Here is a 24,721-nt window from a genome sequence, read left to right as displayed (position 1 = left end):
CCACCAGGTAGATGGCGATGCAGACCATGAGAAACAGGGTGTGGGGAAGAAGGCGATGAGTCCAGTGGCGATGGCTTGGGAGAGGCTGGCAGAGGGGTCCACAGCCCTGTGTCAGAGGGGAGCGCGGTTTTCGAAGGCATTGGAGCAGTGCAGGGAAGCATGCCAAGTTGGAGGAGTCTGAGAAAGCCCTGGGCACAGAAGGCACCGGCAGAGCAAAGGGCCTGAATGCTCCATAGGAGCTGAGAAGGTATCTCTTGATTTTTTAAAAATCTGAAAACTAGTCACTAGGAAGCCCATTAGGGGAGGTTGTGCACAGATGGGAACAGATGGGAACATGACAACCAGCATGTTTAAAGGTAGAAAAAGAATCAAATTTCTCTGAAAGTGTCTGCATAGCTCATTCTTAAGATGTTCACAGGTATTAACACAGGAAATCAAGGGGTTCCATGATCAATTGCTTACGTCTGAAAAAATGTTTGCAAAACAAAGTAAAACAGGTATTCCTGACAGCAAAATTCCTCAGAGACTTCACTATGGAAATGTGCACAGTGAAGCTCCACGAGCTGGATCAGCACACAGTTTCTCAAACCTATTTCTCAACAGAACCCTTTCTCTCATTTAATCAGCTTTCTACACAACTTGCTTTGAGAAACGCCGTCCTTGAAGCAGTCACAGTAAAATTGGCAGCAATAAAGAGATACATAACTTTGTTCCTGATGTTCTAGAAATTCTAGACAATGTCAGAATACATGAAACCAACGTTGGAAAAGAGCAGATAAAATTACAATTATTTGCTGATAAATTATGTGCCTGAAAAACCCAAAGGAATCCAATGTAAAGTTTTTAGAGTTAATAAAGGATTTTCATGGCATGGCCAAATATAACACAATTATACAAAAATTAGTAATTTCTGTCTGAGCCCACAATGCCCTGGTAGAAGGGATAATAGGGAAAGAAAAGTTCCCTTTACCAAAATATAAAATATAAAATACCTAGAATTGACCTAATAAGATAGACACAGGGCCCCTGGGAAGAAAGTTGCACATTGTTGACGGGGAAAAAATAAAAGTAAAGGAAGAGACATCTGCTGTTCCTTTGGAAAGACTGGCAACATAGAGATGTGGGTTTTTTCCAGGTTAATAATTGGAAATTTGATGAAATAATTCCAAGGTTCATCTAGAAGCAGTCAAGAATGGCTGAGAAAGCCTTGAAAGCCAATCAAATAAAAAGGGATTTACTTCAAAAGCTTTGTAAAGTGAAAATATTTAAAAGCATACTGTGAAGGCTTGCCTGGGGTGGGAATGGCTGGGGGGAGGGGTCAATTGGGAGAATAGGAGACATATGTAAGACTTTAGACAATAAAAATATTTTAAACAATTAAATAAAAGCATACTGTATTTGGATAAGTATTAACAGATCAATTGAATAAAATATATAGCTCTCAAAACACCCCTCATATAAATAACTAAACGTGTGGTAAATATAAGTAGTACATTTAAGGTTTATAAATAAATATATCAATATAAAGTTCACATATAGTGAATTAAATATGTCATATAAATATAGGCTAAGAAAAAACAACAACTATTTAAATCATACAAACCAAGAAAGAAGTATTGGTTATCAATGGCTTCTTAAGCATAAATGGGAATTTTAAAGGGAAGATAGCTATATTTAAGTACTTAAAATAGTACTTAAAATACAACTTCTGTCAAAAAACACAATGGAAAGACAAACTTAAGGAGGAAAAATATTTGCAATTTGGTGAAAATATCTTACTATATGAAAAGCTCTTCTAGATTATAGGAAAACATAGCTGGCAATGGAAATAAACAGGTAGCAGAAGAAAAAATACAAGTGGCCTTAAAAGGGAAAAATACTTAACTTTACTACTAATCAAGGAAATAAGACAATTGACCATTTGAAAAGTGTTAACTGTGTTAAGATTAAGGGAGAATCTTAACTGTGTTAAGATTAAGAAGCTGTTTGGTGAATGAGGCAGTATGCTCTTTGGATAAATGTGTACACATTTCTAGAAGGAACTGTGATAGCAATATTCATCACTGTCCTCCAAGGTCCTTCATCATTTCATTCATTTCTTCGCCTCTAACCCAAAGCAGTTATCTGAGCTGTTGTTGAGTTTTAGCACCAAATCAGTAGTCACGTTGATTGATGGTAAAGTATAAACAACTGGGCCCTAGTTGGTTTGGCTCAGTAGATAGAGCATCAGCCTGCGGACTGAAGGGTCCCAGGTTCGATTCCAGTCAAGGGAACATGCTGGGGTGGTGGGCTTGATCCCCCAGTGGGAGACATGCAGGAAGCAGCCGATCAATGATTCTCTCTCATCATTGATGTTTCTATCTCTCTCCACCTTCCTTGCTCTCTGAAATCAATAAAAATATATTTTGAGAAAGTAAAAATAAAGTATAAACTATTGGAAATGATCCAAATTGGTCTATGGTGGAGTCTATGATCCAGATTGGCTCTTACTCGGCTTGAAAAGTTAGGTCAGTACAGTGCATCTGTGGGAGTCTAGGTGGCCTTTTGGTCCCATTTCAAAATATGTTAAAGGGCCCTGGGAAAGGGTTACAGCATATGGCAAATGAGTTTGTTCATGGCTATTGTTGTGTTGTTGTTTTTTTTAAAATAAAAAAAAGGATACACATTACAGTGTGATCTTAAGTTTACATACAAATATATTTATAGAGGGACTGGAATAAAATAAAACAGTAGGCCATTGATTTTTAATTTCTTATTTGTTCTTTATTTACTTTCCATAATTTATCATGGTAAGCATGTTTCTTTTATAACAAAACAGTGTATTTTTAATTATGAAAAATAGTTTACATTAAAAAAAAAATACTTTTTAAATGGTGGAGTTCAAGTAATGCTTTTTAACTGAATGACAGCACCAGAAGAGGGTCTCCAGTGGCAGGCCACTGGCTCTGTCATGGCCAACATTTTATTGCTCACTTGAAGGAGGACACAGAAGGGACTTCATGCTTACTCCTGGCACCTCATCTCTGTGGAAGTTTGGGAACGGATGGGGAGGGGTTCTTCTGCCCAGTAGGCACCGTCTCACCTTTCCTGTGTCCCAGCCTGGAGACTCTGGCACCTGCATGCCTGGGAACATTTGATCAATGAGGCCGCATCACCCAGGTGTGCAGGCACATCCCTCACAACCATGGCTATGGTACTGCGCGGATGTGCTCTTCATGGGGAAGGGTTGTGCTTTCCGTGGGCCCCATTGGTACCCTGCCCCAAGTTACCTGTAGAGAGTGGGGAGGAGGGGCGTGAGCATGAACCGTTTTGTCACAGTACAGCCTACTCCCCTCGAAGTTGGGGACAGTATGGGGACCTGCACAACCATGGGGCTGCCTGGAGCCCACAGCCAGCAGGCAGGTGGCCAAGGGCACTTGGAAAATGGGATAGCTTCAGTGAGAGCAGGACCAGATCAGTGAGAACTGACTGGGAAGAAAGGGACTAATGTCCTCCTCACCTCTCTGTCTTCCCTCTGGGAGAGATTTGGAAATCCATGATGGTGAGGAGACTGGAGGGAAAACAGGTTAGATGCATGCTTCCAGAACTAAATCCAGACAGGGCCCACTGCACAGAGCTGGTGAGGGTGACCCAGATGGAGCGGGTCACCCAGACAGGTACAGCCCAGCCGGGCTCTGAGGGGCTGGAGGCACAGCAATGGAGGACTGTGAAGATGTTTTCTGTTCAGAGGAGATGCCTCCATCCCGGGAGCATTTAAACTTGGCAAAGCCAAGGAGGCTGTAGCCAGGACCCCAGTGAGGAGAGGTGCCTGCTCTGCATCCTCCCAAGGCCCATGCTGTGAGGCTGAGACCCAGACTTGGAGCAGAAAGTGACCAGGTGTTCAGACTATCCTGTTATTCATTCCAGTTCGTACCAGAAACAGACCATCTCCCCCAGGCCTCTCCCCAGCCCAGTCCCCACTCACCCCACCCGCTCTGGCTCCAGTGGGGATACAAGTGGTAGCACTTTTGTCTAAGATGTGTTTGTCTTCCAGCTTATGAGAAGCTTATGCATTCTCTCAAATTTTTCCTAAAACAACATTTTTCTTCATTTCCTTAAAAAAAATAATAAAATAAAAAAACAGCAGAAGAAGAAAAACATAAGCTTATTTTATACACTATGCCATCAGCCAGGGAGCAGAACAGCCACACTTGAGGTTGCATAGCAACTGCTTTCCAATTGATTTTTTTTGAGAAGTCACCAAAGTACTGAACTGTTCTCACTCTAAATATTTCCTAGGATGATGAGAATCAAAGCAAATGGGAACTAGAGGCGTGGGGACAATCCGAGAAGAACAACAGGTTTCCTGCCATGAAAGCCAGGTCAAGACGAACACTCGTAGGAATGTTTCAGCATTGGAGAGGAAAGGCTGGGAAAATTCCGAGTCTCTTGGTGGAAGGCAAGAGAAGAGAGTTCTGGGGGTGAGGACTCGGCATGCCCAGAGCCGCGGTGCCCAAGGGATCAGTGCACTGTCCTCATACTGTGTGTCCTGGCTACCATCCACCTGCTCTGGACCTCTGCTTCTTTACCTGTGTGAGCGGTAGTATAGGATTTCAGAGCAACCCCAGAATAGCCCCCAGTTCTCCCCAGAGTCTGGGTCCAACCCCCAACCTGCTGGTGGCCAGCCCCTGGTCTTGCCAGTCCATGGTGAGCTGGACCTGTCAGCGTGCAGAGAAGGATGAGGGCATGTTGTGCTGGACCTTACTCTGGGAGGCCAGCTGTGGCTAAGCCTGGGAAGGGTCTTGCTGAGACCCCTGTGCTTGGCTGTCTCTGGCAATAGGCTTCCAGCCCTGGGGAAGGAGGGTTTCTAGAACATGCCCTAGTGACATGGAGTCCCGGCAGAGAAATGAAGAGCTCACCTTCTGGTGTCACTTGATATCTGAGCTCCCCGAGGCTGGAGCTGCAGGGAGAAGACCCCCAGCCTCAGGGGAGCCCACGCTGCCCAGGCAGGGATGCAATGTGAATTCTGCCCATGTTGATCCTCAGCAGGTTACCTACCACCACTGAGTGTACTAGCAACTACAGCAGCGAGGAGGAGGCTCATGTGAGTTGCTGTCTGCAGTGCCCCCTTGGGGGAAGGCCCTGTCTGTCACCCCTTAGGTGACTTCATTTCCCAACACAGCAGCTCTATGGGACATCATCCGGCCCACCTGACAGTGAGACTCTGGTACCAAGAGGCAGAGGGACCTGCCAGAGTCACCCACTAGCAAGCCACTTGGCTCTGGGAAGATGGATCAGACATGGTTACTCCCAAGTCTGGGGAGAGTGAGCTCCAGGCTGCTTGTGCCTTGTTCCCCTCAAGAGTTCCTGCATGAAGCCGAAACCGGTTTGGCTCAATGGATAGAGCATCGGTCTGCATACTGAAGGGTCCCAGGTTCGATTCCGGTCAAGAGCATGTACCTTGGTTGTGGGCACATCCCCAGTAGGGGGTGTGCAGGAGGCAGCTGGTGGATGTTTCTTTCTCATCAATGTTTCTAGCCCTCTATCCCTTTTCCTTCCTCTCTGTACAAAAATCAATTATATATATATATATATATATATATATATATATATATATATATATATATATATATATTTTTTTTTTTTTTTTTTTTTTTTTAAGCGTTCCTGCATGCTAGTGCTCTCCACAGAGGGCAGCTTTGCTACCCCCCAAGGGGAATGCTAATGGCATCGGATAGGTAGAGGCTGGAATGCTATTTCACACCCTAGAATGCAAAGGATAGTCCCCCCAGCAGAGAGGTCCTGGCCCAGCTGCCAGCAGGGTAGAGGTGGGGTAGTGTGCTCTGCTTTCCTGAACTCGGTGAGCCGTGCCCCTTAGCAGGCCTGGGCTCTGGGCAAGCTGTCTCGTTTCCTGTGTATTTTGGAGAGTAGGGCCAAGACAGTTAGAAGGCTTTGGCAGACTGAAGCCAACCCTCTAGGGCATGAGCCCCCAAAGCTTCGGGCGACCCCTTTGGGTACACTGGGTCCCCCAGGGACTAGAGTCACACCTCCATCTTTATCATCATTGTCATGACAGTGACAGGACAAGGCACATTTGTAGGCGTTGACGGTTATGGTCAGAAGCCACTATACCCCTGCCTCTGCACGGGTTGTACCCATTTTTCAGACTGGAAGCTCAGGACAGTGAGGTAACTTGTCTAAGAACATGAAGCAGATAAGAGATGAGCAAGTCACATCCCAGTGCTCTCATGCTACCCAGATGAGCCCCACTTGTCACCTGCGGGTGCCCTGGTGAACGCTGAACGGGCGTAGGGACCCTTGGGCAGAGCTGCCCCTGGCCGGGAGCAGGTGGGGGCGGAGACTGCAGGTTTGTCTCCCTCTCCTGGACTGAAGGAGGGAAGAGCTGAAATAACTCAGCTCAGTCTGGAGCAAACAATGGAAATGTCAGAGAGCATTTAGGGCGGGTCTTCGTTGACTTTTCCAGTGTGGGACCCCGGAGACTGTCTCCAGCTTCTGAAGTCCCCACTGCTGGGTGCCAACCAGGCTCAGAGCTGCAGCCCAAGCCTGGGCCTCCGCTGCCAGCCCAGCTGGCCTTGCAATCTTAGGCAGCAGCGCCACCTTGTGACCGCCTCAGGGCTGCCCTGCCTCTCCCGTGCCCACCTCTACCCCTTTCTAGTGGTTGGACTGGGGCTAGTTACTTCAATTGTCTGAGACGTGGTTCCTCATCCTGAAGACAGGAAAACGGCAGCACCTATATATCAGGGCAGTTGTATGGTTTAAATAGATGGTGCATGGAAACTTGGAGCCCGGGAATCAGCTCATAGGGGCCTTGTACAGGACCTCTCAGCGGCCACCCAGCCCAGGATGCAGACATCCCATCCACTGGACAGCTGTGCCTTGGCTCCCTCTGGGGGAGGGCTGGTGGTCTGTGAGTTCCATAATAATCCTTAAGCCACCCCCTTGCTGAGCTCACACCTGGTCCCCAGCCCAACACAAATGGGAATGGGCTCAGTCTCACAGAGAAGCTTTCTTGGAGCCCATGTAGGATAGAGAGGAGCAGGCGGCCAGAAGACAGGCCTTTGGGCAGCAAGAAGTGCAGCCGCCACAAGCAGACCCCTCGGCCTCTCCCTGTCATTTCTGAAGGAGAAATAGATGAGTCCTATCCTGGCTCAGAGAAGAGCCACTGCTCAGATGCTGTGATACCTGGCAAGGGCATGGAATGGCAGGACCTGAGGTAGCCCAGAGAGGGTGCCCATCTGAGGGCTGCATGGGTGCCAGCAGGTCACAGAAGAATAGGTCAGGTGGGGGCACCACAGCCCAAGTGACCCACGTAGTTTAGACCTCCCTCCTGGGCCCCAGGCCTGCCCGCTGCCCCCTGACTCTGGACACCTCTATAAGGAGCCTTTGAGGCGTGTGAGAAGAGCAGGAGGCAGTGTTCAGAAAGTGGGACAAGTAGGTCAAAGAAAGGGAGGGCCTGGGCTGCAGGAGGCAGGAGCTCCTGGGTTTTGTTCTGGGGCTGCCACCAGCGAGGCAAAGCGGCTGGAGCCTTTGGAAGCTCTGCTCCACTGACCTAGCTTGAGTCTCAGGAGGCTCTGAGGAGGGGCGGGCAGAGCACCTGGACTGGTCACCCCTGAGCTGCTTCCTGAGAAGTGGGAGGACTCCACAAAACACTTCCAAGCTCCTCCTGAGCGAGCAAGCTGGGCCCAAAAAGACCACCCCATGACTGTGCCCCTCGGCAGTGCAGAGCCCACACCTACCCAGCGAGTTTTCGGTTCTCCCCCCAGGCCTCCTGCATAGGCCCCACTCCGGTCTGTGACTTACTTCACTAGGACCCAGTATAGCTTTTTATAACAGTCTCATCTCCCAGCGCATTTGGCTCTGTGCATGGGGCCTGGGAACTGTTCTGCCATCTTTAAGTCATTGACTTAGATGACACATGAGACTCCTGGCAATGACCAGCCCTTCCCTGACTTGGGATTATTCTTTCTTCTGTGAAACATCCTGGCTTACCCGCAACAACCTATACCTCACCCACACAAGGAGAGGTGTGTGGCTATGCTTGATGGACATATTCATGAGAGAAAAGATACTTTACAGACATATGTATTTAAAGAGGGATGAGCCCTAACAAGTTTGACTCAGTGGATAGAGTGTCAGCCTGTGGACTCAAGGGTCCCAAGTTCAATTCTGGTCAAGGGCATGTACTTTGGTTGAGGGCACATCCCCAGTGGGGAGTGTGCAGGAGGCAGCTGATAGATGTTTCTCTCTCATCGATGTTTCTAGCTCTCTATCCCTCTCCTTTCCTCTCTGGAAAAAAAAAATCAATAAAATGTATTTTTTAAAATAAAATAAAGAGGGATGAAGCAGCCCTGGTCAAATGGTTCAGTTGGTTAGAGCTTTGTCCCAGGAGGCCAAGGGTTTGCTTTATGGCCAGCACACATATAAGAAGCAACCAATGAATGCATAAATAAGTGAAACAACAAACCAATGTTTCTCACTCTTCCTCTCTCTCTCTCTTTCTCTCTCTCAAGTCAATAAACAAATTCCTTTTTAAAAAGAAGAGGAAAAATCATGCCCAGGACTCTTATGTTGGCGGGAGGCACTGTGGTGACGCGAGTGTGTGGTGAAAGCAGAAGCGGAGATGCCATGAGACTGAGAACAGGCAGCATGCTGCCTGGAGTAGCCTCCCTTCTGAGAGGCCATGCTGCCTGTTTCCCAGGGAAGCAGTCTAGGCTTCCTGGGTTAAGACCTCAACTCTGTTTTCTATCGATAGCTTTGTGACCTGAGGGAAGTTACTTGACCTCTCCCAGCCTCAGTTTCCTCTTCTCAGGCTGATTGTGAAGCCTGAATGGCAATGCCACTTGGGGACCCAAGATGGAACCAAGTGGAAGCAAGTCCTGAGAAGACTGGGAAGGGCCACTCTGCCACCTGGACCAGGCCCCCAATGGATGGGGTCTGTCAACACCATTTGGATGCGGTCTGTCAACACCAATTTCAACATTGCTCAGACCCCCAGCTAGTCCACAAGACACTAACCCCTCTTCTCTCTCTCCTTCCCTGCAGTCCATGAGCCTTATTGAGATTGGGAACCCTTCTCAAAGCCTGGAGAATGTCTGCCGGTGGGCTTACCTCCAGCAGAAGCCGGACACAGACCACGATGAATACCATGATCACGCTATCTTCCTCACACGGCAAGACTTTGGGCCTTCAGGCATGCAAGGTGAGCTTGCTCCTACAAGAGTTCAGAAAGGAAGGGGGCTGAGTATGAGCCACTGGCCCTACAGGGGTCCTGGAAGCCTTGGCCCAGGCCAGGGAAGGGTGTCAGGGCAGGGGTGCTGTGGCCACTCAGCCCTGGAAGAGCGTGGGTCAGGGCTAATGAGTCCCGGCTCTCAAATGCCATCAAGGCCTCTGCTATTTCCCCCAGGAAACCTTGTGCCCAGGGCAAACAGTGAAGATCAGAGGTGGTGAAGTGGGCAGTCTAGGGCTGGCACCTGAGACATGTATTAGATAGGATCTCAGGCTGAGTTTCAGAGTTGTTGGTTGCCCCCATTGAAAAAAAATAAAGTAAAAACAAATTTGAATAAGATTTCAACCATTGAAATTTTACAGATTTTACTTTAAAATTCAAACTATGTAGAACTGACATCTAAAAGAAGAAATTGACAAGTCTACCATCATAGTCAAAGATTTTACTGTATTTTATTTAGAAATAGAAAACACAACAGATAGGAAAATTACTAAGGATGGAGAAGATTTGAATTTAAAAAGTGGACCTAGTTGATATATATAGAATACTGCACCAAATTACTTGAGAATACCCAATCTTTATGAGCACACATGAAAACAGACCCAAACAGGCTATGCTGGGTCATAGGGCAGTCTCAACAAAATGCAAAAGATCAAAATCACACAGAATATATTCCTTAACAAGACTGGAAAAGAAAGATAACTTGAAAATGTATGTATGGCCGAAGCCGGTTTGGCTCAGTGGATAGAGCGTCGGCCTGCGGACTCAAGGGTCCCGGGTTCGATTCCAGTCAAGGGCATGTACCTTGGTTGTGGGCACATCCCCAGTAGGGGGTGTGCAGGAGGAAGCTGATCGATGGTTCTCTCTCATCGATGTTTCTGACTATCCCTCTCTCTTCCTCTCTGTAAAAAATCAATAAAATATATTTTTTTAAAAGAAAGAAAATGTATGTATGTCTGGAAATTAAATAATATACTCATAAATAATTCATGGTTCAAAGAAAAAGTAATGGTAGAAATTAGAATATATTTTTAAACTGAATGGTAATGACAATCTGACATGAAAACTTGTGGATGTAACTAATTCAATTATTAGATTGATATTTGTAGCCTTAAGGAATTTATTAAAAGAAAAAGGCTGAAGAAATTAATCATAGAAACATCTATATCAAGAAATTAAAAAAAAAAGGACATCAAGCTAAACTCTATAAATATAGAAGGAAGGAAATTATAAAGATAAGAGTTAAAATTAAAAAAACAATAGTGCAGTATAGAAAATAAATAAAACCAAAATTTGCTTCTTTGAAAAACATGAATTAAAATATAAGAACCCTTATCAATACTAATTTTTAAAAAGAAAAAATTCAAATTTACTAAAAGGACATCATTATAAATTTTACTTTAAAAAGGTAATGAGATAATGAGAAGGTATTTTGAACAGCTTTGAATCAATAAATTTATCAATTTAGATAAAAGGTACAAATTACTTGACAAAATAAAATATTAAAAAATAGAAAATATGAATACTCATGTCAATTAAGGATGTTAACTCCTGGATTTGATAGCTTGACCCAAGAATTCTTTGTAAGTTCTAACAAAGAATCATACCAATCATATACAAACTCCCCCCACAATGAAAAAATAAGGTACACTTTTCCAATTTCTAGGAGGCCTGCTAAACATTGAAACCAAAATCTAAGGACATTATAAGAACAAAAGTATAGGCCAGTCTCTCTCATGAATCTAGATACAAAATCTCAAACAAAATATTAGCAAATCTAATTTGGTGCTATATTTTTAAAAAGATTTTATGTCACAATAAATTTCAGTGTATTCTAGAAATGTAATGCTGGTTTAACATTTGAAAATCAATCATTGTAATTTATCACATTAACAGAATAAAGGAAAAAAACTTATATCATCACTCAATTGATCCAGAAAAAAGTATTTGACAAAAATAAAGATCCATTTATGATCAAATATCCCATTGAATTAGGACTAGAAGAACTTTCTTAATGTGGTAATGGATATCCTCCCCCCCCCCCAAAATAAAAAAAACCACACTATAATAAGAGTCATATACAATGGTGACATGTTGAAAGCATTTCTCCTAGATTGAGAAAGGTCAAGAATGCCTCCTATCACCACTTTTCTTCAGTGTTGTAGTTGAAAGATGAAACAGAAGCTGGGGGGGGGGGGGGGGGGGAGACCTGGATGCCAGGACACAGGCTTTATTGAAGGAGAGTACCTCTGCTGGCTGCCTTCCCAAAGGAAGAGAGAGAGGGCCGGGGTGCAGGTACCTTTTAAGGGGAGGAAACAAAGGGGACCGGGCTTAGGGCACTCAGCACATGCTGATTGGTGGTTTCATGTAAAGCATATGATCAGGGACCTAGGGACTTAGGAATCAGGGGCACAGGGTATTTGGCAGGTGCTGATTGGTGGTTCAATGCTCAGGAATGTCCGGCTGCAGGTGGAGTTTACGTCAGTTGGAGGAAGGGATGATCTATCAATAGTGGAGGTCCAGCTGAAGCCGGTTTGGATCAGTGGTAGAGCGTCGGTCTGCAGACTGAAGGGTCCCAGGTTTGATTCCAGTCAAGGGCATGTACATTGGTTGCGGGCACATCCCCGGTAGTTGGTGTGCAGGAGGCAGCTGGTCGATGTTTCTCTCTCATCGACGTTTCTAGCTCTCTATCTCTCTCCCTTCCTCTCTGTAAAAAATCAATAAAATATATTTTAAAAAGTGGAGGTCCAAGGCAGTGAAATAAGACAATGAAAAAAATAAAAATATCAGTCAGAAAGAGAAAAAAAAATCACAGACTCTCATTTGAAAATGATATACTTGTGTGCATAGAAAATCCAAAAGAATGTACAAATAAATTATTAAAATTATTAAGTAATTTTTATATCATGTCACTATACAAAAATCAATTGAATTTCTGTATTCTAACAACAAACAAATTAAAAGTTAGTGCCACTTACAATAGAATAAAAAGCAGCAAATACCTAGGATTGTGTCTTAAGAAAAAATGTCCAAGACCTAGACCAGAAAACTATAAGACATATTGACAGATATTATAAGAGATTAAACCAATAAAGGGGTATACAATGCTTATGGATGGGGAGACTCACTATTGTACAGATACCAATTTCTCCAAGTTGCTCTATAGGTTGATACTGCTGTGTTCAATTCCAGCAAGATATCTTGGGGGTATTGAAAAGTTGATTCTTATGTTCATACAGAAATGCAGTGGGCCAAGAATAATTGAAGAAGATGATCAAAGTACTCAATACTTATAAGAACAAAGTAGTTAGAGTATAAGTTTGATGCAAGGATTGACAAACATTTCATTAGAACAGAACACAAGTGAGAGTTGAACTTAGGCACAAACATTTGCTTTATTGCAAAGGTGGCACTGCAAGGTAGAGGAGAATGATGGTCTTTTAACAAATGATGTGGGTCAATTGACTATCCAAATTGGAGGAAAAATTATACCTTCCTTATACAGTCATCATATTTGTGGATATTCTAGCTCTTACCTAGGAATAAACTTAACTAAGGAGGTAAAAGACTTGTACTCAGAAAATTACAGGGCATTAAAAAAAGAGAGAGAGAGAGAGAGAGAGAGAGAGAGAGAGAGAGAGAGAGAGAGAGAGAGAGAGAGAAAGAGAGAGAGAGAGAGAGAGAGAGAGAGAGAGAGAGAGAGAGAGAGAGAGAGAGGGAGAAAGACATAAACAAATGGAAGAATATACCGTGTTCATGGATTGGTAGAATTAATATCATTAAAATGTCCATACTACCCAAAGCAATCTATAGATTCAATGCAATCCCCATTAAGCTTTATTACAAAGCCACTGTTCTCAATACTGCCTTGTACTGGCACAAGAACAGACATATAATATAGACCAATGGAACAGGACAGAGAACCCAGAAATTGACCCAAGCCATCATGCTCAATTAATACTTAACAAAGGAGGCAAGAGCATACAAGAGAATCAAGACAGTCTCTTCAATAAATGGTGTTGGGAAAATGGGACAGATATATGCAAAAAAATGAAACTAGACCACCAACTTACACCATACACAAAAATAAACTCAAAATGGAGAAAGAACTTAAATGTAAGATGAGAAACCATAAAAATCTTAGGAGAATCCATAGGCAGTGAAATATCAGACATATGTCATAGCAATATCTTTACCAATACAGCTCCTAGGGCAATGGAAACTAAGAAGAAAATAAACAAATGGGACTACATCAAAATAAAAAGCTTCTGCACAGCAAAAGAAACCATCAACAAAACAATAAGAAAGTCCATTACATGGGAGAACAAGGACCTAATCTCCAAAATTTATAGGGAACTCATACATCTTAACAAAAAGAAGATAAACAATCCAATCAAAAAATGGGCAAAGGACTTAAATAGACACCTTGCAAAAGTGCAGCCACTGTGGAAAACAGTATGGAGTTTCCTCAAAAAGTTAAAAATGGAACTCCCATTTGACCCAGTAATCCCACTTCTAGGAATATATTCCAAGAAACCAGAAACACTAATCAGAAAGAATATATGCACTCCTATGTTCATAGCAGCACAATTCACAATAGCTACGATTTGAAAACAACCTAAGTGCCCATCAGTAGATGAGTGGATTAAAAACCTGTGGTATCTACGCAATGGAATACTACACTGCTGTAAAAAAAGAAAGAACTCTTTCCATTCCCAACAGCATGGATGGACCTGGAGAGCATTATGCTAAGTGAAATAAACCAGTCAGAGAAAGATAACTATCACATGATTTCATTCATTTGTGTAATATAATGAACATCATAAACTGATGAACAAAAATAGATACAGGGACAGAGAAGCATCGAACAGACTGTCAAACTACAGTGAGAAGGTGGGGCAGGAGTTTAGAGATTAACCAAAGGACTTGTATGCAAGCATATAAGCATAACCAAAGGACACAGACACTAGGGAGGTGAGGGCATGTGCTGGGGGTTGAGGGTAGATGGGGGGAAGTCAATGCAGGGAGAAAAAGAGACATGTTATATTATATGTAATTCTTTAAACAATAAAATAATAATAATAAAAATTTAAAAACCTACTACACAAGCGATCTATGGGGTGCTTCTGTTGCCCAAAGAAACCCTGGCAGTCTATGGCTCGCACCACTCCATGGCGCCTTTTCCAGCCACGACCATAAAGGTTGCCTGTGAGAGGAGTGACCTCAAGGCTCTGGCAGCACCCCAGTCCTATGCAGGCAGCCACCAGGCTGCTGGGTGAGCTGCTCACGTGCTCATGCACCTGGCCACTGGAAGATCACAGTCCCTGCTACAAGCAGACTCTCTCTCTACTTTGCCCTTGGTCATTGACTTTCTGTCTTTGTCCTCCCTTCCCCTGCTGGCAAGAAAGTTATGAATGGAATGTACGAATTCCAGGCTATGTGTATGCTCAAATATAAATAAATAAATAAATAAATAAAGTTAAAAATAAATAAATAAAATACAAATGAATCTCTACATTTAAAAAAATGGCATCATTAATCCATTGAGGGAAAATATTCATAATACATATCCTGTATCTAATAATGAACTTATATCTGAAATATATGAACTCTGACAAATCAATAAGACAATGTCAATGATAATAATAATCAAACAACCTAGTGGAACATTGGCAAGAGACTTTCTCAGGCTCTTAACAAAACATAAATATATGATTCATAAATATATGAAAAGATGTTCAACCTCAGTTAACATTAGGGAAATGCAATCAAAACCACAATCAAAATCCAGAACATGCCTAATAGAATGGCTAAAATAAAAAAGACAGAAAACCCCTCATCTTGGTGAGAATAGGGATTTGTATTTTCATACTCCTCTGGTAGGAATATAAATTGATGCAACTACTTTTGAAAATTGTCCAGCAGTATTGTTTAAAGCTGAACAAAAAAACCCACCCAGCAGTGACACTCCCAGATGTGCTCCCATCAGAAGTGCACGCACGTGTGCACCGAAAGATGATGCAGGGCAGCATTATTTACAATTACTCTTAAACACAGAGTAACTTAAATCTGTCAACTGGGAGCAGATGAAAATATAGTCACACGGTCATCAGAACTACAGCTACTTGCCACATTGGAGATGAATCTCATACATGGAAGCTGAGTGAAAAGCTTGACAGAGAAGAATATGTACTTAGGATTCCATTTACTTCAGCTTTGGAAGTGGGCAAAACTGATCTGTGTTGTTGGAAGTTAGGGGAGGATGGAGGAGGGGGCGAGTCCCAAGAAGGGGCTTCTGCCGAGTGAGTACAGTTTTATTTCATGACCAGGTGTGATCCCTTTGCAATAATTCTCTAGTTGTATCCTTATTACTTGTGCATTTTTATGGACATATGTTGCACTTCAAAAGAAAGCTTGAGCAATCTATATAGGAACTAGGCCCAGTGCACAAATTCATGCATCAGTGGGATCCTTGGCCTGGCCTGCAGGATCAGGCCGAACTGGCTCTCAGACATCCCCTGAGGGTCCCAGATTTCTAGAGGGTGCAGGCCAGGTGAATCCCACTGATGCATGGCTGGGGCCAGGAAGGGATGCAGGAGGTTAGCCAGCCAGGGAGGGTGTGGGAGAGGGCTGTCTGGCTCCTCTTGCTTAGTCCCAATCAGCCAGACCCCAGCAGCAAGCTAACCTACTAGTCAGAGCATCTGCTCCCAAGTGGTCAGTGCATGTTATAGCAACTGGTCGACCAGTCAACAGTTTGGCCGCTGGTGGTCAGTGCAAATCATAGCAAGTGGTTGAGCAGCCTTAGCATATCATTAGCATATTACACTTTGACCAGGTGACCAGACACTTGGCATATTAAGCTTTTATTGCATAGGATAATTATTCAGAGGAGTGGACTCATTTCACCCACCTCAACCTCTATGGATAGGCATTTTTATTAGTTTCTGGTTGATCATTCCAGTAATCCTTTTTATAAGCACAAGCATATTTATACTTATTCCTCTCACCACTTTCTTCCCTGAATTATTATATGCACTTCTCTGCTTCTCACTCCATTCTCTGTGCTGTCCTCTTGCCCATATTTGCATTACTAGGGAGACTTCTCCAGTGATGCTGGTCGGGCTAAGATTCATTTCTGTTAATAAACGATCTCTGACACTAGCTCCCTTTCAACACCACAATGGGACGCAGGTGGGATCAGGGAATGTGACTCCAGCCCACTGAGTGCAGATCAAGGAATTGCTCTCACCCCTTCAAGGTCTGCAGCTGAGTATCAGAGCACTCGGTCAGTCCTGTCATCCAGGCAAGAGCGCTAATGGGCAGCAGAGCTGTTCCACGGGAGCTGAGACTGTCCCAGAGGAGAGGAAGCTTTCATATTAAGTGACCTCATCCTTCATTTAAAATGTGAAAGAAGCCCTAACTGGTTTCGCTCAGTGGATAGAGTGTCGACCTGAGGACTGAAGAGTCCCGGGTTTGATTTCAGTCAAAATCAGTTGCAATCTCCCGGCCCTGGTAGGGGACATGCAGGAGGCAACCAATTGATGTGTCTCTCTCACATCATTGTTTCTCTTTGTCTCTCCCTTTCTCTTCCACTCTTTCTAAAAATCAATGGGGAAAATATCCTTGGATGAGGATTTTTTTTTTAAAAAGTGAAAGGAGCCCAGCTGGTGTTGCTCAGTGGTTGAGCATCAACCTATTAAGAAAGTCACAGTTAGATTCCTGGTCAGGGCACATGCGTGTTGTGGACTTGATCTCCCTCTCCCTTTCTCTCTGAAATCAATAAAAATATATTTTAAAAATAAAATAAAGATGTGAAAGGATCAACAGATTGGAGTGACTAAAGGAAGTGGAGGGTCAGTTTGTCTCAATGACATCTGAGAAGCACACCAAGGATTTACAAGCAGGCTGGTCTTAACAAAGCAAACCTTTTCCTTCTCTTCCCTTCACCCTCCACGGGAAGCCATAAACATCTGTGGCCAGCACCCCTCTACCCCCCAGAAGAGATTCTATATGTGTGTGTTTGTTTTCATTTGTTTAAAAAAATTATCATACAATAAAATTAATCCCCCCCAAAAAAATAAATAATAAATAGGTAATAATAAATAAAAACGTGAAAAGACAGCCAAGGATTACTAGACATTAAAAAAAAAAAAAAATTGGACCACATAGAAAAACAAAATCAGAAAACTGACTCCAGAGGAAACAGATAATTTAGAAAATGAAAAAGAAATTTTTAAAAAGCAATATTCCAAGAATGTTGGAAAAATATGCCTATAAACCCAGAGCAGGTTGCTAAGAAGAATTAGAGAATGAAGAAGAGTTTTTATGAAATTAAAGATGTGATGGATAAAATAGAAAATTTAAAAGCTGAAGTAAAAAAGTCAAAGGCATCCAAAAATATTAAAATATGAGAGAAAAGTTAGGAGATACAGACAATTTGGGAGGTACAATATGCATCTAAGATTTCCAGAAAACGAACAGAGCTAAGTAAAATAAGAGGGAAGAATATAAAGATAAAGACACTTTTTCAAATCTTCAGATTATACAGGCTCACATAATGCCAAACAGGGAAAATGAGAAATACTTTCACAGGCACATTCATAGGCAAGGTTTCTATACCATGGACAGAGGGGAGATCTCCCGAGTTTTGCTCTGGCACTCTGAGTCAGAAACAATCATCTCAGCATCCACAGAACAAAAAATACTGAAGATACAGACTTCCGTGTTCATTCCAAGGGGAAAGATTTCTGTACATGTACAGACACATTTAAAATCGCACCTTCTTCCCTTCTTCTCAACTTTTCTCTTTGGACAAACTGTCCTGGGATCTCCCCATGGGGGAGGAGAGGAGTGAGACTAGGTCAGGGCTCAGAGCTGGGGCCCTGGCTCTGTGGGCCTCTCAAACCCCCTCTTCCAGGTGTCATAGCAGAGGCCCCGCTGGCCCAGGCAGCTCTGTAAGCACTTCTGTATCTTGCCCAGGGCCCAAAGGCAGGCCCCATTTTCAGGTTTTGCTGTTTTAGATGGGGTAGCATCCTACCCACTCCTCCCTGTCAGAGGTTGTGCAGTTGGTTCTGGAGGCTTCCCTGGGAATTCCGAAAAAATACAGAGACTAGGCTCAACCCGGCAGGGCTCAGTCCCCTCCGCAGGCTTTTTCATCCTCCGGGTCCCTCGGCCCTGCCTTGATCCTGTGGGGCTCCACGGGGCCACACAGCGTGGATGGACTGGCAAAATGCACTGTATCTCCTCCCTGTTGTCTGTGAATTTGTGTCTTTCAAAGCCGCTTGACTGGTTGGGGTGGCTGGAGGGTCACTGTCATCAATGTCAGGGCTGATGTGCCCTGCTACCACCACCCCTCCCACTCTCTGCCCTCCGTCTCTGGACATACCTTTTCCTTAGACTCCTCATGGAGGGGGCCCTTTGATAGGAATGTGGCTCAGAGTCTTCTCAGCCAAAGCTCAGAGCTACAGTTACAGCTGCGGCACTCGGTCTGCCTGGCTCATCCCCTCTGTGGCCAGCAGGGCAGGGCGGCCCATGAGCATGCTTTGCCTGGCTCTGCCTCTGAGCAGCTTTGAGGACCACCTCGCTGCAGCCCTCTGTGTCTGAAGGAAGTGGGTCTAGCTGGGGTCTTCCAGGTCCCCCAGCAGAGTTGGAGGTGGGAGGTTGTGTGCAAGAGAATGGCAAGTGGGAGGTGCCCAGGTGGCAGAACGTTCTCCCAGGAGAGATCTGGGCTTGGGAATCTGAGGGGCAGAACTGAGGCCTGCTGCCCGGGGTGCGAGTCTTCTGAGCTGTGCCAGCCTGGCACAGCCACCTCTGCTCATCTGGGGCTGGTGAGGTCACTGGGAGCTGGAGCCACCCTTTGTCTCCTCCCAGGCTATGCTCCTGTCACCGGGATGTGCCACCCCGTTCGCAGTTGCACCCTGAACCATGAGGACGGCTTCTCCTCGGCGTTTGTGGTGGCCCACGAGACCGGCCACGTGTAAGTGGCCCACAGTCCTGGTTGTCTGGGGAAGGTTGGGGCTTGAGGGGCCCCACTTCTCTGAGCCCTGAGAGGCACAGAGCCCTATGAAAAGCACTAGGACATGAAGGCCTGTCCTCCCAGCACTGCACAGGGCAGGCCCAAGGTTCCTTTCTGTTGAGGAAACACATCAAAGAAAGGGGCGATGGGTGCTGGGGATCTTCCCTGGATTACCCCACTTTGCAGATGAATAACGGAGGCTTTGAGGGAGGCTGGCCTGGACCAGAGAGCCAGAGGTGGGTGTGCATGCCCCCGGCACCACCTAAATCTCCAGGCTGGACAGATACTGATGGGAAGCGCCACGGGGCCGCCGGGCCTGTGTGGGGAGTGTGCCGAGAAGGTGCCTGGAGAGCTGGCTCCACTGCAATCTCATGTCACAGCCCCCTGTCGTGGGGACAGGACACTGAGGGGCATGCTGCTGGATGCCATCTCCCCAGAGTGCCCCTGGCTTTCAGATTCTACCTATGGGACCTCGGTATCACCTGGCTGAGGGCAGACCAAAACAGCAAAGGTCCAGGAGGGCCCAGTGGAGGGAAGTTGGGGGCACACCCAGCGTTTGGGTGGGGGAGAGCTGACAGGTCAGTGCAGCCAGGTGAGGGTGCATGAGGCTCCCTTGGCTCCCCGAACAGGCTAGGCATGGAACACGATGGGCAGGGCAACCGCTGCGGCGATGAGGTGCGTCTGGGCAGCATCATGGCTCCCCTGGTGCAGGCAGCCTTCCACCGCTTCCACTGGTCCCGCTGCAGCCAGCAGGAGCTGAGCCGCTACCTGCAGTGAGTACCCCCCGTGTGCCCCGAGGACAACCTGAACCCCTGGGGTGCGTGTCCCAGGGCTTCTGGGCCCAGTGCAAACCCCCAGACCTTGGGTCCTCCAATCTGAGGTGCAGGGGAGGTGAGAGGGAAAGCGCAGGGCAGGTCAGTGTGGGGGATCCCACTGTTGGGAAGCACCTTTAAAGGACACTTGGGACCTGGGCAAACCAGGTCCTGGGTAGTCACACCAAGAAGCAGAGATGCAGCAGGGAAACTGAGGCAGCTCAGCAGAAAGGCCCATCATCACAGCTCCAGAAGGGGCCTCAGCAGCCCCCACAGACTGGATGGCCAGTCCGGCTGAAGGCAGCTTGCAGTGCCCACGTGTCCCCTCACAGCTCCTATGACTGCCTGCGGGATGACCCCTTCGCCCACGACTGGCCGGCGCTGCCCCAGCTTCCCGGGCTGCACTACTCCATGAACGAGCAGTGCCGCTTCGACTTCGGCCTGGGCTACATGATGTGCACCGCGGTGAGTGTCGGAGCCGGCACCCTGGGGGCAGCGTCTCCCTCTGCACCCAGTCACACACAGTGCCCACCCTGCCTGTCCAGACTTGGTCCTGGGCAGGGAGCACACAGCTGACAAGGGCTACTGACAAGTGACCTGGGGAGCATCGAGGGATGGTGGGGGCCTGGTGTGGCCCCTGCGTGGTTGGCAGAATTCAAGAGGGCTCCCCTAGGAAGAAGCAAGGTGTAAAGGTTGAATGGGAGGACAGGGCATTCCAGAAGGCAGAAATCACATGCACAAAGGCCTGGAGGTGCAGGAACATAGCATGCTGAGGAGCAATAGTTGTTCCCCAGGGTTGAGTGCCAAGGCAAAGCCATTAGCGTCAACACAGGTCATCAAAATTGAGTGTATCTGAGGATCGAGGCCCACCAGGTGTGAGACAGTATGGCAAGAGCAGCAGTGTGTATCAGTGCTCATCCCATCTCCATGTAGGAAGTAAGCCAAGTTTTCCACTTTGCAGATGAGGAAATTGAGGCCCGGAGAGGTTAGGTAAACTGCCTAAGGCCACACTGTGAGCAGGTGATGGATCTGGGTACTGAAGAGGCTGTCTAATCTCTTGCAAGTCGGTCTAAGGAAGGTGGTGGGCAATGGGGAGCTCTGTGAAAGTTTGAAGAGGCGAGTGGCATGGCTAGGTCTGAGTTTCAGCCGTATCCCTCAGGGATGTCCTGGAGGAAGGGCTCTCAGGATAGGAGGCAGAAAGGTCAGGAAAGAAGTAACTGTGAGATCCAGAGGTCAAGGCTGGAGCAAAGACAGGAACAGAGGCGAGGGCTTCGGTAGAAACTCAAGAGGTGGAGTGTTCAGATCAGGGGGGGCAGGAGGGGCCTTAGGGCCTTGTAGTGACAAATCCTGGGCCAGAGAGATGCCCACCCAGCCCCCATGCCAGGCTCACTGGCTCCCCAGTCTGTCCAGGCTCCATGGGGGCTGCAGCCATCAAGGGTTGAATGGCCTTCACTACCCCACAGGGGAGGCCACTACCCCACAGGGACTTGAATTAGAGGCTGCACACTCGAGATTCTCATGGCCTCAGAATCACATGGAATTCGGGGCACCCACTGGTCACACAGGCCATCACAGGCAGTCAGGCTGTGCCAGTTGCACACTGTCCAAGAGGCCTCTGGGGAATAGGGTCCCCGCAGTGGGAAGCACCCTGACCAGTGGCTGGTGTTCTCTTCCAGTTCCGGACCTTTGATCCCTGCAAGCAGCTGTGGTGCAGCCACCCTGACAACCCCTACTTTTGCAAGACCAAGAAGGGCCCCCCACTGGATGGGACCATGTGTGCACCTGGCAAGGTGAGTCTGGGCAGACGGCAGACCCTGTGACATGCTCAGATCTCCAGGGACAGTCCCTTCAGCACCCTTGGGGTGGAGCTGGGGGCTTTTCCTGTCTCCTTTCTAATAATCCCCACATGACTCACGCTCCAGCCCTTGTGCTTCCCACACACTATTTTCTCAGAGCAAACCTGATGTCTCAGAGCACCTCTCTGTGCTTCAGCCCTCTTCCTAGAGAGCTCCCTCCTCTGAGGAGCAGTTTGGGGATTCCAGCAGCCTCAGTCCCCCCTGCACACTGTGTGGCTGGGTCACTTCACCTTGAGGCCAGCACTGGAGTCAGGTGGCTGCTGGGTCCCCAAGCCTAGCTTAGAGGGCCAACTTGTCCCTCGAGATTGCTCAGTAGTCACCCACCATCACCTGCCATCCTCCCAGGCCCACTTCTCACCTCCAGCAAATTGCCAGGAAAAAAAAAAAAAAAAAAAAAAAAAAAAGGCTTTTCTCTCCCAGGACTTTGTCTCCTAAATCCCAGCCTGATTCTCATTGGCTCCGATGAAGCCTCATATCTACTTCTCAGCCAGTCACTTGCAACGATGAGCCTAAGCCTAATGCTGTGTATACTTACTCTGTGGGGGAGGGGCGTGGACTCCAGTGCAGGTCCCCCAGCCCGGGCCCGAAAAGCCCCCAGATAGGTTGGACCTGAGATTTTTCCGGGTCTTAAATTCTGCTTCATTTTATTTTGTTTGTGGTGGAGCTTCTTAAATCTACAGATTCCCAGGCCCACCCCTGCAGATTGTGGTTTGCAATAAGGATCGGGAATTGATTTTTGCTATTTTTTAAGTTATGGTGAAATCTAAGTAACATAAAACATGCTATTTTAACCACTTTAAAGTATACGATTCAGAGGTGTTTAGTTACATCACTATGTATAGTTCCAGAACGTTTTCACCACCCCAAAAGAAGACCCCATTAAGTATTGAGTCTCCATTCCCTTCCTCTCTCCAGCCCCTGGCAACCACTGATAGACTCTCAGTCTCTGTGTATTTGCCTATGCTGGAATTTGTTATAACAGGAATCATATATTTTGTGGCCTTTTATATCTGTCATCTTTCACTCAGCATAACATCTCCAAGGTTCCATATTGTGGTCTGTGTTAGTGCTCCATACTTTTCTGTGGCTGAGTAATGTCCCACTGTCTGGATAAACCACATTTTGTGGATCTGTTTGTCCATCAGTGGGCACTTGAGTTGACTCCACCTTTTGATATTTGTGAATGAGCTGCTGTGAACATTCAATGAGCATATTTTGTTTGAAAACCTAGGACTTGGTATTTTTAAGAGGTGCCCAGGTGATTTGGTTGTGCCCCCAGACTTAATGAACTCTTAGAAGTTGGAGGTGGGATATCTTATATAATAAAAGCCTAATATGCTAAGTGTCCAGTCAGCCAGTGGGCCATTCAACCAATCAAAGCATAATATGCTAATGATATGCTAAGATCACTCAACCACTCGCTATGATGTGCACTGACCACCAGAGGCCAGATAGGCGACCAGTTGACCAGTCGCTATGACATGCACTGACCTCCAGGGGGCAGACACTCTGACCAGTAGTGGCCAATTGAAACTGAGTGATACAGGCTGAACATGCTCTGGAGCCCTCCCGCTGCCCCTGCTCTGCTGGCCAACCTCCCGCATCCCTCCCCAGGCCCGATCGTGCACCAGTGGAGCCCTCAGCCTGGCCTGCACCCTCTTGAAGTCTGGGACCCCTCAGGGGATGCCAGAGAGCTGGTTTCGACCCGATCCTGCAGAGCAAGCTGAGGGATCCCACTGTTGCATGAATTTGTGCACAGGGCCTCTAGTTGGTAATAAATGCCAGGAACCTAATAATATCAGTACTAACCACATAGCCCTCTAACCCCACAGAAGCTTGATGAAGGGAATAGGGCCCAGAAGCATAACTCCAGTGGGAGCCTCAGTACACTCTGAGCTGGAGGATGAGACTAGGTGGACAGAGCAGGAGGCAGGCCCTGCACAGGTGTGCTCACCTGAAGTGTGTGGCTAGTCTTCATCCACAGTCACCTGGCCCCTGGGAGAATGTGGGTCAAAGGATGCTTATACCCCCAACTGATTGGCTCCCTCCTCCTGTGGGATGGTGGGATCTGGTGAGGAAGATGGGCAGATATGGCCAAAAAGCCCCATGAAGTGTGTGGCTAGTCTTCATCCACAGTCACCTGGCCCCTGGGAGAATGTGGGTCAAAGGATGCTTATACCCCCAACTGATTGGCTCCCTCCTCCTGTGGGATGGTGGGATCTGGTGAGGAAGATGGGCAGATATGGCCAAAAACAACTGACCCAGCCATGGCCCTTCACTCAATTTGGTGGTAGGACCCTTTGTTAATTTAGCCCAGTAAATAAAATTGCCATTTTTGTATTAAAAACAAACAAACACAGAGCTATGCTGATTGAGGGGCCACAGTTGGGGCTTAACTCAGCCTGCATGGTTCACAAGAGCACAGTTTGAAATCTGACCTAAACCAGGGATTCTTGTTGTGTGGGGTGAGGCTGGAGAGGCAAAGGGAGAGAGGAGGAGGGTGGGCACCTCCAGGGGCCTATCAGAATCTTCCACCTGTGTGCAGTTATAAGTTCAATACTTTACTTATTATTGCAATGTAATTTTATATTCGGAAGTTAGTAATTTCTTACCTGCCTCTTTCCTTCAAGAAAAGCTACCAGCGCAAGAAGAGAGGGCATGGGGAGGAAGCAGGGGTGAAGTTTGGCCAGGATGGAGAAATAGCAGATCATCTTAGGCTGTGCTAAGCTCAGCTGTTCCTCTTTGTTCCACTCTTCCCTCAAGCTCCTCAGCAAGGGTCACCCAGCACTCAGGCTCTGGTCACAGCCTGGGA

General features: G+C 46.4%; 1 protein-coding gene across 2 annotated transcripts in view; it reads left to right on the top strand.

The window, feature by feature from the left end:
* Nucleotides 1-24,721, top strand: part of ADAMTS2 (ADAM metallopeptidase with thrombospondin type 1 motif 2) — a 237,261-nt gene that overhangs the window by 158,980 nt on the left and 53,560 nt on the right. For both annotated transcript variants that reach the window (XM_084885158.1, XM_084885159.1), the window contains exons 6-10: nt 9,043-9,199; nt 19,097-19,202; nt 19,871-20,014; nt 20,386-20,518; nt 21,730-21,843. In XM_084885158.1, the coding sequence (XP_084741284.1) occupies nt 9,043-9,199; nt 19,097-19,202; nt 19,871-20,014; nt 20,386-20,518; nt 21,730-21,843 (654 nt within the window). The remainder of the gene's footprint in view (nt 1-9,042; nt 9,200-19,096; nt 19,203-19,870; nt 20,015-20,385; nt 20,519-21,729; nt 21,844-24,721) is intronic.

The sequence above is a fragment of the Pipistrellus hanaki genome, assembly GCF_964339955.1.
Source record: "Pipistrellus hanaki genome assembly, chromosome: 5".
NCBI lineage: Eukaryota > Metazoa > Chordata > Mammalia > Chiroptera > Vespertilionidae > Pipistrellus > Pipistrellus hanaki.
This window is presented reverse-complemented; position numbering and strand designations above follow the sequence as displayed.